Source organism: Malurus melanocephalus, unplaced genomic scaffold, assembly GCF_030028575.1.
Source record: "Malurus melanocephalus ecotype Western Australia unplaced genomic scaffold, MMel_1.1 scaffold_31, whole genome shotgun sequence".
In the NCBI taxonomy this organism is placed as follows: domain Eukaryota; kingdom Metazoa; phylum Chordata; class Aves; order Passeriformes; family Maluridae; genus Malurus; species Malurus melanocephalus.
Genome location: NW_026623263.1, coordinates 739,519 through 753,687, shown reverse-complemented (window position 1 = coordinate 753,687; position 14,169 = coordinate 739,519). Strand labels below are relative to the sequence as shown.

Sequence of the window (14,169 nt, the reverse complement as noted above, 5' to 3'; positions counted from 1 at the left end):
TTAACCTGTTCAGTTGCAGGTTATTCAAACAATTGGACTTGGTTAGCCAGAATCACTCCGGGCTGGAAATGATGAAGCAACAATTGGCATGAAACTTATGTGATTGAGATCATGGCATCTTCAACGAACTTAGATGTCGGGGCCCAGTTAATTGTGGAAGAATGTACCACGAGCTACAGCCTTCCACCCATGCCAGACATTAAAGTGGAGCATCAGCTTGACACCAGCACAGAGGAAGGCCCAGCTCAGAGTGTCACCATGGGGATGAAATTTATTTTGCCCAACAGATTTGATATGAACGTCTGCTCRCGATTTGTGAAGTCTCTGAATGAGGAGGACAGTAAAAATATTCAAGATCAAGTCAACTCTGACCTTGAAGTTGCATCCGTCTTATTTAAAGGTTGAATTTATGGTACAAATTATTATTTGTGGACTGTGTCACCYTTCTGTTGTTATATTTTCTTCTAAAAATGCTTATACCTTCTATATGTATTGATGTGTTTTCTAAGATTTACTCCTCTAATATTTTTATTATATGCTTAGTGGATTGTTAATGTAAAATTAATTTTCTCCAACTTTATTTTTCTGTAAAATTTTTAATATTTATATCAGCTGAAAAAGCAGTGACACAGAAAGTCTCCTAAGTTAATAAGAGCTCATGCTAATTGTGAAAACAATACATGGCTTGTCCAGCTGCAGTACGTTGCTTCACAAAACATACTGAAAGCRCTGTAAGGTAATTTCAGCTTCAGCAGCTTTCAGCAATATTTTCACGAGTATGATGAAAAATAACACAGGCCATGTGTTTTTTATCACTATGGCTATATGAAGCCTCCAGTGGTAGCAATGGGCTTGCCAGTGTAGCTTCACAGTACTTGAAAACAGGTGGTGCTGCAGGTCTGGGTCTTTGCAGCTAATCCAGCCATTGCTGGGTAGCTTTGTTAGAATTGATCCACACTTTTTCATGGCTGGGGATAYTGATGCAGGGCAAAATTAGGGCTTACATCTACTTCCCCTTAAAAGCTGCTGTTTCTAGCACTTACTGACATATTTCAGACTGTATCTTTTAATGAAGTTCAYGTCACCTATTTCATGTAACAAGTGGAAACACAGGCCTGTTTTGAATTTTGATGGTTTCATGAGCTTGTATTGTTTGGCTGCAGCTCAGCCATTGTAGTTTTCAAACTTTTTTGATTTGCTTCAAGTGCTCACTAGCAGAGCTGCAGGCCTGAGTGGCAGATTTAGACCCGTCAGCAGTAGGATTGTTTTTCTGAGGTAACATATTTACATCCCTTAGAAGTAGTCCTGCAAATCCACTGGTCAAAATCTCTGGTAGGACTGTTATCATGATGCAGTCAGCTGTAGCAGTTTGAGTTGCAAGCAAAACATAATTTCATTTTCATCCTGTTACACTCCTTTTAATTAGTTCTTTCCCTGAACTGTGCTTGTATTCATGATCATGAAGTTCTCTTGYGTTAATTCAGTGTATGTGGGTATTAATTAGCTTCCAGTCGTTAATTACTGGGTCACACTGATGTCAAATCAATTAAGCCAATATGGAGTTTAATCCTTCAATGTCTTTCCAGTATTTTRTCAGTTAGCTTTTTAAAAATTGTTTGGCTTTTCAACTGCTTCTCAAAACCGAACATTACTTTTGAGAATTAGAAGCCAAGACAACATATAAATAATAAAATGCCATTAGCTTCTAAGCGGAAGAAAGAAGAGTTAGTATGAAGGAATACATCAGCAGTGACTGACTTCCTGAATTCTAAGTGGTGTCCTGCTATTGCATTTTATATCAGTTAGTGGAAAACATCTCTTGCTGCTAGGTAAGTATGCATCAGGCATTCATAATGCTATCAAAATTTTATCCAGGAGTGAAAAAAGCCCACTTTCTTCTGGTGAAAAAAGTTAATGAAGAAAGTTAATGARGAATGTCTCCACTTATGCAGTGGACTGACTAGGGAGCATGCAAAAGCTGAGCAGGTAGCTGACTGCACGTCTGACCAGTGCTGCCTCATGTTACTGCCTTGGAGAGTGTGTATAAGGAGATGACAGGTCAAGTGGAGCTTTCTTACCTAAAAAATCCATGTCAGGCATGTTGAAAAATCTAGACAAAGGCTTACCTCAGTTGGACACCAGTTTGGTTCTGGGTGGCATTATCCCATACTAAATATGTGAAGTAGCAGAATTGTTTTATGCTAGAAATTAATGCAGCCCTTTATTCAGCTTTCACAATACACAGTGGAAAAAGAACATGTCACAAAGCTTTCTTAACATGGATTTTAATGGTCTTGTGATACTGGTGCTTTACAGTTTGACTTAGAATCTGTGGCTTGCTTTTAATGCTCTTATTAGTACTGAAATCCTGTCTGTGTTTTTTGTTCAATGTAGCTGAATGCAACAGCCACACTTCTCCTTCCCCTGGTATCCAAGTAAGACATGTTTATACTCCATCAACTACTAAGCATTTCTCACCAATAAAACAATCAACTACACTGACTAACAAACACAGGGGAAATGAAGTCTCTACAACACCTCTGCTTGTAAACTGTAAGTATCCTTCTGTGTTCCTATTGATAATTATTTTGTGAACTCTGTGTTGGTTGCTTGACAGATTTATTCAGTTTTTTCTTTGGTGTTGCAATGAACTTTAAGGTAGGAAGAAGACACTGAGATAGTCTTGTTTCATTTCACATGGGTCCAACCATAAAATAGTCATCCACCTGATGTGTGAAATTCATGACTGAAGTTTATTTTCCAGAAAGAATCTAAGTTGATTTAAAAAGTATAGGTAAGGGACTTTCCTGATTTTTTTTCTACGTTGTAAGTTGATGTACTTCGTGCACATGTTTTCAGAACCTGTGCATCTTGTAAAATGTATTAAAATTAGATGATGGGTAAATTGTACAGAATGTTGCAAGTGTCATGATTGTCACAGGTCACAGGTCATGAAAATCAAGGAAATATTATTTGTGCTGGGTTTTTTTTTCTGAATTGTCAAGCATTTTCTTTATAAATCTGTTTGCTGTAATTTATTTTGCCAGTAAATTATTTCCTCCATAAATTACAAGTCAATTTTGTTTTAAAGAAAAATGCTGCATGTGTGGGAAAAATTATTCTGGACCTGTAGTGTAGGCCACTGAATAAAATACACCATCTTTCTGAACAAACAAAATTTTCATGTTGTGGTTCAGAAGAAGACAGTGAATATTTACAGTTTATGTGATTGTTAGCTAATTCTGTTATTATATAATGTGGATTATTTATTACACATATCCTCCTGTCCACCTTTCAGGCCTAGTCCAAATTGCAGTTATCAAAACCATGTACCTCTGCAGTATACTGTGAGTCAGAGGTTTTGTTCTTCATAATTTCTGAAATAACAAAAAAATGGTGCAATCTTTATCTGCCGCGCTGTATGTCAAGTTATCTATAGTTTTGTAATGTCTGATCTATTCCACATTATAGTGGGTGAGAGTTACACTCAACACTTCTTTGTTGAGTAGCAGGGCARGTTTTCTGATGGCTTAAGGGTGATTTTTAAATTAAACTTCCTTCATTTATCAAAATATGTCGATTTTCATTTGATAAATAGTCTTAATGTGATGTAGGGTTCCAGACCAAATATCAGAGAAGAGAGCATTTTGCCTTGTAAAGAGTCAGTGTGGGGAAGTATCTTTGCTTTCAAGAATGACTTAAAATTACTTTTTACTTAAATTTACTTAAAYTACTTTTTTACTTAAAATTACTTTTTTTTTTTTTACTTACAATTACTTTTAAAAATTACTTAAACCTGTGAAACTCTTTGGAAGATTTTAAGTTTTTGAGAGTGATTTTGGAAGAGTGATTTCAGTTCAGAGTGTAAGGTGAAACTATCTACTCTCAAATCCAAATTCTGTACTGATAAAGGAAATGGACATGTTATGCTCAGCTCCAAACAGCAGAACGAAAACTGGTGGATGTAACACATGCTTATGCTTCCTTTTTGGCAGCTTTATCAGTTCATCAGCTGGCTGCTCAGGGAGAAATGTTGTATCTGGCTACACGTATTGAACAAGGTGAGACAAAAGGAGGTTAAATGCCTTCCTTTTTTTCTTTGGGCCATTTATATGCTGTTGTGCTTGACCTTTCCCCCAGAGCTGTATTTAAAGAAAAAAATAAATAAAGTCCTCAGTTCTTCAGTTCTTGAAGGACATTTGAGGTGTTTGTTCTTTGCAGGTGTGGACAATTGTTTTGCATCAGTCTACTATTCACTCACTGTCTGATTTGCACTTTAAATTAAAACATTACCATTAATAGGAGTGSGTAATCCCTTCCTCTCCTTGCTCTCTAGCTATATAGGCAATCTGTGAAAATAAGAAAGGAGTGTTAGTTCTGTCACAGCAGTTAATTGTATTTTATTTTTAAATTATAATTTAAAACATATTTCTATTAATCATGGCTTTCTGATTCTATTTAATCAATCAGCATAAAGACCTGCATGTTGCTAATTTAAGCCATGGCTCACACTTGCAATRTAATAGTTCTACACATTCTGAGTAGTGTGGCATTTGTGTGTTCATAATACATATGCAAAATTTCAGCTCTAACATATTTATTAATTTAGTAACATTAATAGTATATTTTTACTGTACTTATAGTAATCACTCATGCTTTCAGTGCATTCTTGTTGAAATGTTTACTCTAAAGTGGGTAATGAGTCACTGAGTCTAAAACTTTGTAATTTGCTGTGTATATGAAAAATCAATTCTGAAGTGTCAGCAGTGGTTAAAAATGCTTATTTTGATGCTATGATAAGTGTGGTATTTGTAATGTACTTAGATATTAATAGAAAATCCAATGGCAATACTTGTCAGCCTGTTGTTAAAATAAGTCCCTTTCTTCTTCTTCCAGCTGCAATTGATGTAGATCTTAATTGTTTTCACAGATCACCCTATGGATTACATGAACTTTGAGGGGAAGGGAGTTGTTTTATTAATATTGCTGTACAAGTTCATTCTTTACAAGATTGTGTGGCTCACTCTATTGAAAAAAAAAAACAAGTTTACAGTATAATACAGTATGCACCACTTCATTTTGCAAACATCTTATATCTTCTTTCCAAAGGTGAAGCCTGGATTACAGGCAACTTGTAATGTTGCTGAGTAAAAACAGAGGTTCATTTATAGAGCTTAAAAACTTCAATTTTAAATTATTTAAGTAAAGGCTGAAATTTTCCTTTGGTCAGTTGGATGTGTTTTTCTTTCTTGGACAGAGATGGTACCACCACCATTGAGACAGAATTTTGTTTTTAATGTTAGGATGAAAATGACATTTAGGTCACACTGGTTTCTGGTGAACAGAAGTTAGCATGGATACATCAACAAATTGCASCAGCTGATATACAGTGCATTTGTGAAAGGGATTACTAAGGTATATATTTTTCTCTGAACAGAAAATTTAATCAATCATAAGGATGAAGAAGGATTTACCCCTCTGATGTGGGCTGCAGCTCATGGGCAGATAGCAGTAGTGGAATTTCTCCTCCAGAATGTAAGGAAAAAAAAAATCACTTAATAATTTTGAATTTATGTGCTCTTTGTTTTGCCTTCCTAAATTTGCCAATGCTGCTTCTAACTCAAAAGTTGTAAAATTAAGTTCTGTATAAAACCTCAAATACACTTTTTTAATTGACACTTTATTTCAGGGTGCAGATCCTCAGATTCTGGGGAAGGGGCGAGAAAGTGCCCTCTCGCTGGCCTGCAGTAAAGGATACACAGACATTGTCAAAATGCTGCTTGACTGTGGAGTTGATGTCAATGAGTATGACTGGGTAAGACTTCAGCTTGAATTKATATCAGAGGGTGCTTTGGTCAGCAAATTGAAGCAGGACATAGCATTGGCTTGGGTTTAAAACTTGTTCTACCTCTTCTGAAATATCTAAGGTTTCTAAACTTCAAAGGATAAGAGAAGTTGGTGTTACTGGTTCTTGGTACAAAGAGATGAGACTTAATGCTGACTTATTTTAGAACTGTGATCTTACAGTTTGAACAGTAGACAAAGATGGAAGTTGTGAAGATCTAAAACAGAGCCTAATTTTTTTAAAACCTAATTGGTACTTGGAAGCATATTGGTATGTTAAGYAGTTACAGTTGTGGACTGCTTAATCAGTAAACCGAGGCATTTCTCTGCTTTTGCAGAATGGAGGCACACCCTTACTATATGCAGTACATGGGAACCATGTGAAATGTGTAAAAATTCTTCTTGGTAAGCAGACTGCCCAAACCAAATTAGCAGTTATAATGTACCGTCAGTTCTCATCAGAAATACAAGATTCTCTTCCTGTTTTCATAGAAAGTGGTGCTGATCCAACTGTTGAAACAGATGCTGGCTACAATTCCATGGATTTGGCTGTAGCCTTGGGCTATCGGAGCGGTGAGTATTGCTTTTTTTAACACTTAATTTTTACAGCTTCTCATTCATATAGCTGCTGTATTGGCCTAGTGGAGATTTTGCAGCTCTTAGCATGTTACTTGTCCTACAAGTCTTAATACTCTTAAATGCATCAGGCCAAAATGGGTAGGACTTTCCATTCTTGTTTCAGAAAGTCAGGTACTTAGTAAGAAAATGGTACWGACCTGGATCTCTATCAGTGGACGCAAATAATGGTGTTTAGAGCTAAYGCAGCTATGATTCAGGCAAGGCTGAGCTGCTTCCTCACCCTGTACAAAGGAGTGTGTTACTGGACAGTGGTAAGGGGTCTGCAACCCTCCTGAACTTCTGATCCTACTTGACTGGCATGATGTGATGTAGTTTACAAAACCTTCTCCAGTCATATCAGCTCTAGCTCTAGTTTGTCTTGGAAGCAGACTGTAATCAGTGAATTATACTATCATCTCATTTGATTATGGAAACCAGAAGCAAAGGGACTCCTGGCTGGTTTTTTCCCCTCATTTCTGCCTTCATTTTGAAAGGTGTGAAATGTCTGCTATTACAGAAATGAATGGCATCAGAAAGTAAGCCCAGCACTGTATGTGTATCTTCTCCAAGCTCTTTCAATGAGCCAGTGTTATGGTTTAATCTCAGCCAACAGCCAAACCTCCACAGCCGCTCACTCATTCMCTCACCAGAGACATCAGGGAGAGAATCAGAGGGGTAAAAGCTGGAGAACTYATGGGCTGAGATAAAGACAGTTCCTTAGGAAAGCAAAGGCTGTGCACACAAGCAAAGCAAAACAAGGAATTAATTCACTTCCCATGGGCAAGCAGGTGTTCATCCATCTCCTGGAGAGCAGGGCCCCATCACACGTCATGGTGACTTTGGAAGACAAAACTCCATCACTCCAAATGTTCCTCCCTCTTCCCCCCACTTTATACACTGAGCATGATGCCACATGGTCTGGAATATCCCTTTGGTCAGTTTGGGTCACCTGTCCCTGCTGTGTCTCCTCCYAACCTCCCAAGCACCCCCAGTCCCCTCTCCAGCGTGACAGTACCAAAAGCAGAAAAGGCCTTGGCTCTGCGCAATCTCTGCTCAGCAATAACWAAAACAGCYCTGTATTGTCAACCCTGTGTTCAGCACAAATCTAAACATAACCCCATGCCAGCCACTGAGAAGAGTAGCTCTAACCCAGCTGAAACCAGCACACCACAATTTCACAGATGTCTAGATACAAGACGGCCTCATACCTCAATCTCAAAGTGTTTCACAGAGGAAGTTTCTGATAAGTAGTTTTGCCTACRTTTTGTTTACAGGCTAAAAGTTTGCTTTCCATGTGCTATCAGCCTGTTCAAACCGGAGAACAGATGATGACCCCAAAAAAGCAATCATATCCGCCTTACTGTGTGTATTGTTTTTGCATTATATAAGACTTTTGTTTTTTGAAGAATCATAGACATTCTGCATTCAGACAGAATGAATTTATACATGTCTGGTTTTTATTTTACAGGACAGGTACGTGTCTGCCAAAAAAAACAGTATAAAATACAAAAAAATACAAAAAAATACAAAAAAATACAAAAAAAGTATAAAATAGTATAAATACTAAATAGTATAAAATACAAAAAATACAAAAAAAGATGAACACTAATTAACTTCATCTCTTCCTCTGCTTTAGTTCAACAGGTTATTGAGTCTCATTTATTGAAGCTACTTCAAAATATCAAGGAATAATCGTTGGCTYTTCTGCAGGTGCCACTTCTTGGCTTGGAGATTTGTACTGCTTTTTAAAATCTCTGTAATTGGTGACAAGAGTTTGTTGTTTTGTAACTTTACCTCAGTTCAATGATTTGCTGGTTTTAGTTAAGCTTTCTAGTATTCTTTGTATTCTTTCACTGTTGTTAATAAAAATGTGCAATGTCATCCTTTCCTTAAATATGGTTTATATAATTTTAAAAGAGTCCATTGTCATGCWTGTAAAACTTTGTAAATAAACCCAGTTTTTGACCATCTCAATGTTTACCCTGTGGGTGGCACTATGCCAAGTGTTCTACTTCATCATATCATTGATGCATATTCAGAGGAAGAGATGTGTTTAGATGTTGAGGTGTATCACCACAGAAGATAGATAGCGTTAATAATACCAAAATGTGCATAGTGTGTGAAGTTTCTGAGATCCCTGGTTAATATTTATTAAGGGCGGGGTTCATTTTTGCAGTAATGAGTGGGGAGGACTATGACCCAGAGGTTATTCTGTATCACCTCATCTCCTTGCTAAGGGCAGGAGGAAGCCCCTTCCYGGAGAAGGGGTTCTTTCCAGTCCAGATGGACTGGCTGCAGTGGGGTCAGATGGAGCTCTGCACTGATCATTTTTGCATGTGAATCACACTCTCTTTTGTACATTYTTTTTATTAATRTTGTTGCYGTTAATGTTTGTTACATCATTGCTGTTTCCAGTAAAGTTTCTTATTYAACTTGTGATCTTTACCTTTTGTGCCTCGAATTCCTCTTTCCACCTTGTCCCAGGGGAACGTGGAGAAGGAGTGAGTGAGCAAGCAAGTGGCAGTGTGACTTGAAGAGTCTGTGGGAGTACTAAACTGGACAGTACCATTCCTAAACCACAAAACTTGTTTGGTTCCCAGTATGGGGCGAAGGATTGAGATTATGGATCCACAGGGGGAATTAGAAACAAATTTGATTAAGCATTTGCTCCATTGGGTAGGGAGCCGCTGGTCACAATGTTGTTTGGTCTGTTAGTGTGGGTGTTGTACCTAACCCTTTATATACCCCTGTATGTGCTCATTCTGATGCTATTTTTCAGAGTAGGGAGAGGAATCGGGATTGTTCTGTTGCTGGACTGTGTGACATCCGTTTACGACATGGTAACATCAAGGGCATGAGGATCATTTGGTGTGTGTATTCCGTGTTGCTCTCCTACCCTTACCTCAGGCACTACATTTTGCAAGTGCATTAATAGTTATATCCTGTTGAGAGGAGGGGAAACGGGAGGATAATTTTCCCCATCTTTTCACTCCTGTTACAACAGCTTTTGAGAACTTTGAATTACCTTTAGCTGTTAAGGAAAGCATGTTCTGGTCTCCTCAGTGCAGTCTACATCGTGTTTAGATACTTCTAGGGAGGTTATTTAGATATCTGCCCTGGGGGTGGATAGTCATGAGTGGCATGGGATGTGGGAGAAAATGGGCTGGCTTTGGAAGGATTATTGTGCTCCAATGGTTTGGAAGTTCACCACTGAACAACTACAGGATTCTGATGAAGTGGCAGAATATGTAAAGGAAAACTGTCATGCCAGTCCCAGAGAGGCACGAAGTTATGCAGTGTGCTGGGCCCTGGCTGCTTTTCCCTGGAAACTGCTTGTCCCTAAGCAGCACCCTCAGGGGAGGAGGAGGCAAAGAGACCAACAGGCATGGAGGCCACTCAAACTGCAGCTGGACCAGAGGAACAAATCAGTTCACACTGTAAGGGATGAGAAGGTAGAGGCAGGGCCAGAGATAATAATTTGATTTGTGTCCCTGGGTGAGTTGTGAAATATGCAAGAAGATTTCAGTCACCAGTCAGGAGAGCCCCAGATAGAGAGAAAGAAANAAACTGGACAGTACCATTCCTAAACCACAAGACTTGTTTGGTTCCCAGTATGGGGCAGGAAGGATTGAGGTTACAGATCCACAGGGGGAATTGGAAACAAATTTCCAATTTGTTTGGAAACAGGTAGAGGCAGGGCCAGAGATAATAATTTGATTTGTGTCCCTGGGTGAGTTGTGAAATATGCAAGAAGATTTCAGTCACCAGTCAGGAGAGACCCAGATAGAAAGAAAAAAAAAAAAGGAAAAGAAAAGAAAAAAACAGAAAGAAAAATATAAAGAAAAATGAGAAAGTAGAAAAGGGAAGGAAAGAAAGAAAAAGAAAAAAGAAAGGAGAGAAAAAATAAAAATAGAAAAAGAAAAAAAGGAAAGAGAAAGGGGAAAGGAAAGGAAAAAGGTAAAGGAAGCAAAAAGAAAAAAAGAAAAGAAGAAAAGGAAGGAAGGATAAGAATAGAATGAATGAATCCAGTGACAAGAATCCAGTGCCTATTAATCCAGTGACAAGACATGATTGTTGTGATTTTGATGTCTGTTGTTTAAACTGATGTTCACAGTCTTCTGMCACCCTGATTGCCAGTGCTGGGATGGATGTTCAAAGGGGAAGTCCCTCCTATGCCTCGTGCCATCAAAGCTACATGGAATAAGTGGGTCTCATTGATCACACCAGCTTGGTGTGCCTCCAGTTTTCTCTGGTCTACCACAGGGGTAGAGGAGCCTTAGTGAGTAGTGTGTGGCTTCAGTGGGAACACTTGACAGTAACTGAATTCTTTCCACATGCCTTCTGCTTGTAGTCCTGAAACAGAGATTAACTAGGCCAGTGCATCATAAGTTGAAATTTCCTYGGTACAAAAAAGTCTAATTGCAAATACAGAACTCCTAGCTCCTAAATATCCTTCATGTAGTGGCTGAAAGCAGGTATCAGCTGTATGGGAAGAGAAGCCACAGCCTTCTGCACTACAGCCTTCTTCAGCCACAGTATAGTCCTTTGGATCATAGAATATCTCRAGCTGAAARGGACCATAAAGATCATTGAGTCACATTCCCTGCTCCTTGCAGGATCATCCCTATGGGTACCTTCCAACCTGATATATTCYGTGAGTACCTCAAACTAAACCTAAGCATCATCCAGATATTCCTTGAATGCTGACAGGCTTGGAGACCATTTTCCTTGGAAACCTGTTGCAGTGATCAAGCACCCTCTCAATAAAGAGCCTTTCCCTCATGTGCAGTTTCATTCCATCWCCTTATGTCATATCTCTGGTTGCCAGATAGATGATCAGTGCCAGCCTCTCCACTTTCTCTCATGAGGGAGCTGCCATAAGGTCACCTGCCTCCTCCAAGCTTAGCAGACCAATGTCCATAGCTGCTCCTCACACGWCTTCCCCTCAAGRCCCTTYACCACCCTCATGTCCCTCCTTTGACACTCTCCCATAGCTTTAYATCTCTCTGCTATTTGTGGCACCCAAAGCTGCCCCCAGCACTGAGGTGAGGCTGCCCCAGTGCAGAGCAGGGCAGGACAATCCCCTCCCTTGCCCGGCTGGTGATGCTGTGCCTGATGCCCCCAGGACACRGGTGGCCCTCCTGGCTGCCAGGGCACTGCTGWYTCMTGTTCAACTTGTCCTCAACCCAAATCCTCACATTTCTTTTTGCAGGGCTGCTCTCCAGCCTCTTGCCCTCAGTCTGGGGGATGTCCCAGTGTAGTTGTTTAGTTAAAACAGCAATCATGGTTTTGAAAACAGCTGAAAAAAAATTAGACAATGTTAACTCATTTTCTGGGACTTATGCACTTAATCAAARCTACAGTGAATGATGGGTCATAATAGTTTTCCACAAATAATAGATAAGCTTTTGAAAAATGCTTTCCAGCAGCTCTTCCCTGATAGTACATAGGGTTTTTCCCCATGTAGTGTTCACGGTTCCAAGCACTTCTCCGTTGTGTCCACTAGAGGTCTGGCATCTACTGACATCCATGCACCYCTAATCCCTGACTTTCTTCCCCAGCCCATGGGTAGTGAGCCCAACCTCTAAGTTCTTGTATTTCTTGTATAGTCTCATTACCAAGCTTTCTTTTCCTATTTGAAAATAAATCCATACACGAAGGAAATGAATACTGACAAAAGGGACTGGAAGTCTGGAGAACAATCCAGACAAGTTCTCTGAGTCAGATCCAGAGAAATAAAGAATTAAATATGCTAATTTTGAAATAACAAAGTAACTGAATATACAAAAGGGGGAAATGTAGGAAAAAGTTCCAAACCAACATGTATTAAACCTGAATCTCTTGCTAAATTTCTCTCTAATTCTATGTATTAGAACATCAGCAGTATGTACAAGATGTACATCAGGTCAGAATTATCTTTGCAATGTTGTGCAAGAGATACATTTCTTTCATGAAGCTGAAATCTGAAATGTACTCAGTCCTAGGGGAAGTGAAACAAGAAAACATAACTGATCTTGCAAGWGTTGGTGAATTCTTTGCTGCATTATCTGTCTCCCAGGCTTTGACACCTCTATTCTTACATAGCGCTTACATCAGTTTTATTGTATCAGGCATAATTAAATCAGATGAAAGAAACACCAAATTTCACATGCTTGGAAGCAAGACAGAAAAAAATGTTTCATAATCAAAATCCAGAAAATTATGTCTCTTGTAAGTAATTTTCAAGTAAAATAACATGAAGTGGCAATTACTGTAAATTGCATAATAAACATATTGAGAYTTAATGTCCTTTGGAAAACAAATGCTGAACTTCCCCATTATTGAAAAACAATGCAAATAAAATGCAAATTGTGTTTCCTTGGGATACCCGAGCCATTTTTTCTAAAATTGCAACACATCTTATGTATAGACAAAACTATATCAGTATGCATAAAGAACAGAATTTCCTTCTTCTATATTATTTGTGTTATAGGAAAGTTCTTGTTCTAAATAACCTTCAATATCTGCTTAGCATTTTGTCTTGCATTTTGGTCAGCAATGAGATAATATATAAAAAATAAAACTGCCTAACTTTTAACTATTGTCTCAAAACATAACATATCCTAGAAAATGTATTTTTTAATTATAATACATGAAGACATCRGAATAGAGGAGTGTAGATTAGGACAACAAAATTTTTTAATTCTTCCATCTTTTTGCTGCAGAATTTCAAGCAATTGTTGGTTAGTCATCACAACACCTCCCGCAAGAGTGAGTACGAAGGTGAAGATGGCAATCTTTCAGAAGCTGTTTCCTGCATTATGAGCCTTTTCTACTGTGTAGAAATGCACCATTATACTTCTAAGGGAACATGGAATTCAAGTTCTCTGTGGCTCCTGTGAGGGTCCTGCAGGGATCAACCAGCACTGTTTCATAATCTATGCAAAGAAAAAGCTTTACTCACAGGAAAAATGCCCTGTATAAAAAGCACAATCAACTGTTGATTGTGCAATATTAACAGCATGCTTCACTCCACATACTTTGTGTTTTGCTGAGGCACAACAATGAATTTTTGTTTCTCTTGGTGCAAATACTTCTCAGTATTCTTTTTTGTTGTTGTTTATAGTGGTAAAATTTTTAAGTGGTGGGAATTTCAGCATCGGTTAAGTGTTTTGAAAGGTCAGTCTTCCAATTTTGTTCTAGGGAATGATTTCTGTAGCCTCTGAAGGCAGAAAGAAGACATGATGACTTATCTTTGAACTATCATGGGTCCAAAGGCAGCAGTGTTTCCTTGTCACAAGAACAGAGTTTGAAAATTCTGTAGTCAGAATCTTTATTCCAAGTTGATTCTCCCCAAAGCTTTTACCAAAAGCTCTTGCTAAAGCAATTGTTAATCTTTTATATTTGAACTTGAATGACAGTATAATCTTTCACAGTATTAAGATACATACATCTATAATAGGTTGCTTTTCTTGATTAACTAAATTATTTTTTGCCAAATTCAATGTGCAGCATGTAAACACAGATGCCATGAACTCTGCTCACAAAGCAGATTGCCAGCAGCTTCATGTAGTAATAACAGCCAAATGCTTCAGAGCTGTACAAAGTCTTTGTCTTATTCATTCCCGTTTGACTTTGCAGGGTATTCTGGTTAATCATGTACAATGTTAGCATTACTATTTGCATGTAAATTTGATGAGCACTTTGTAACACTCTTCCCTGTCTGCT

At 38.4% G+C, this 14,169-nt stretch overlaps 1 protein-coding gene across 1 annotated transcript; it reads left to right on the top strand.

The window, feature by feature from the left end:
- Nucleotides 1-17: 17 nt before the first annotated feature.
- ANKRA2 (ankyrin repeat family A member 2) lies at nucleotides 18-8,907 on the top strand. The gene is made up of 8 exons (XM_057363784.1): nucleotides 18-400; nucleotides 2,395-2,553; nucleotides 3,996-4,061; nucleotides 5,438-5,535; nucleotides 5,690-5,815; nucleotides 6,183-6,249; nucleotides 6,337-6,417; nucleotides 8,099-8,907. Exons 1-8 carry the CDS (start codon nucleotides 112-114, stop codon nucleotides 8,152-8,154), a joined length of 942 nt encoding a protein of 313 aa, XP_057219767.1. The 5' UTR covers nucleotides 18-111; the 3' UTR covers nucleotides 8,155-8,907.
- The last annotated feature ends 5,262 nt before the right edge of the window (nucleotides 8,908-14,169 follow it).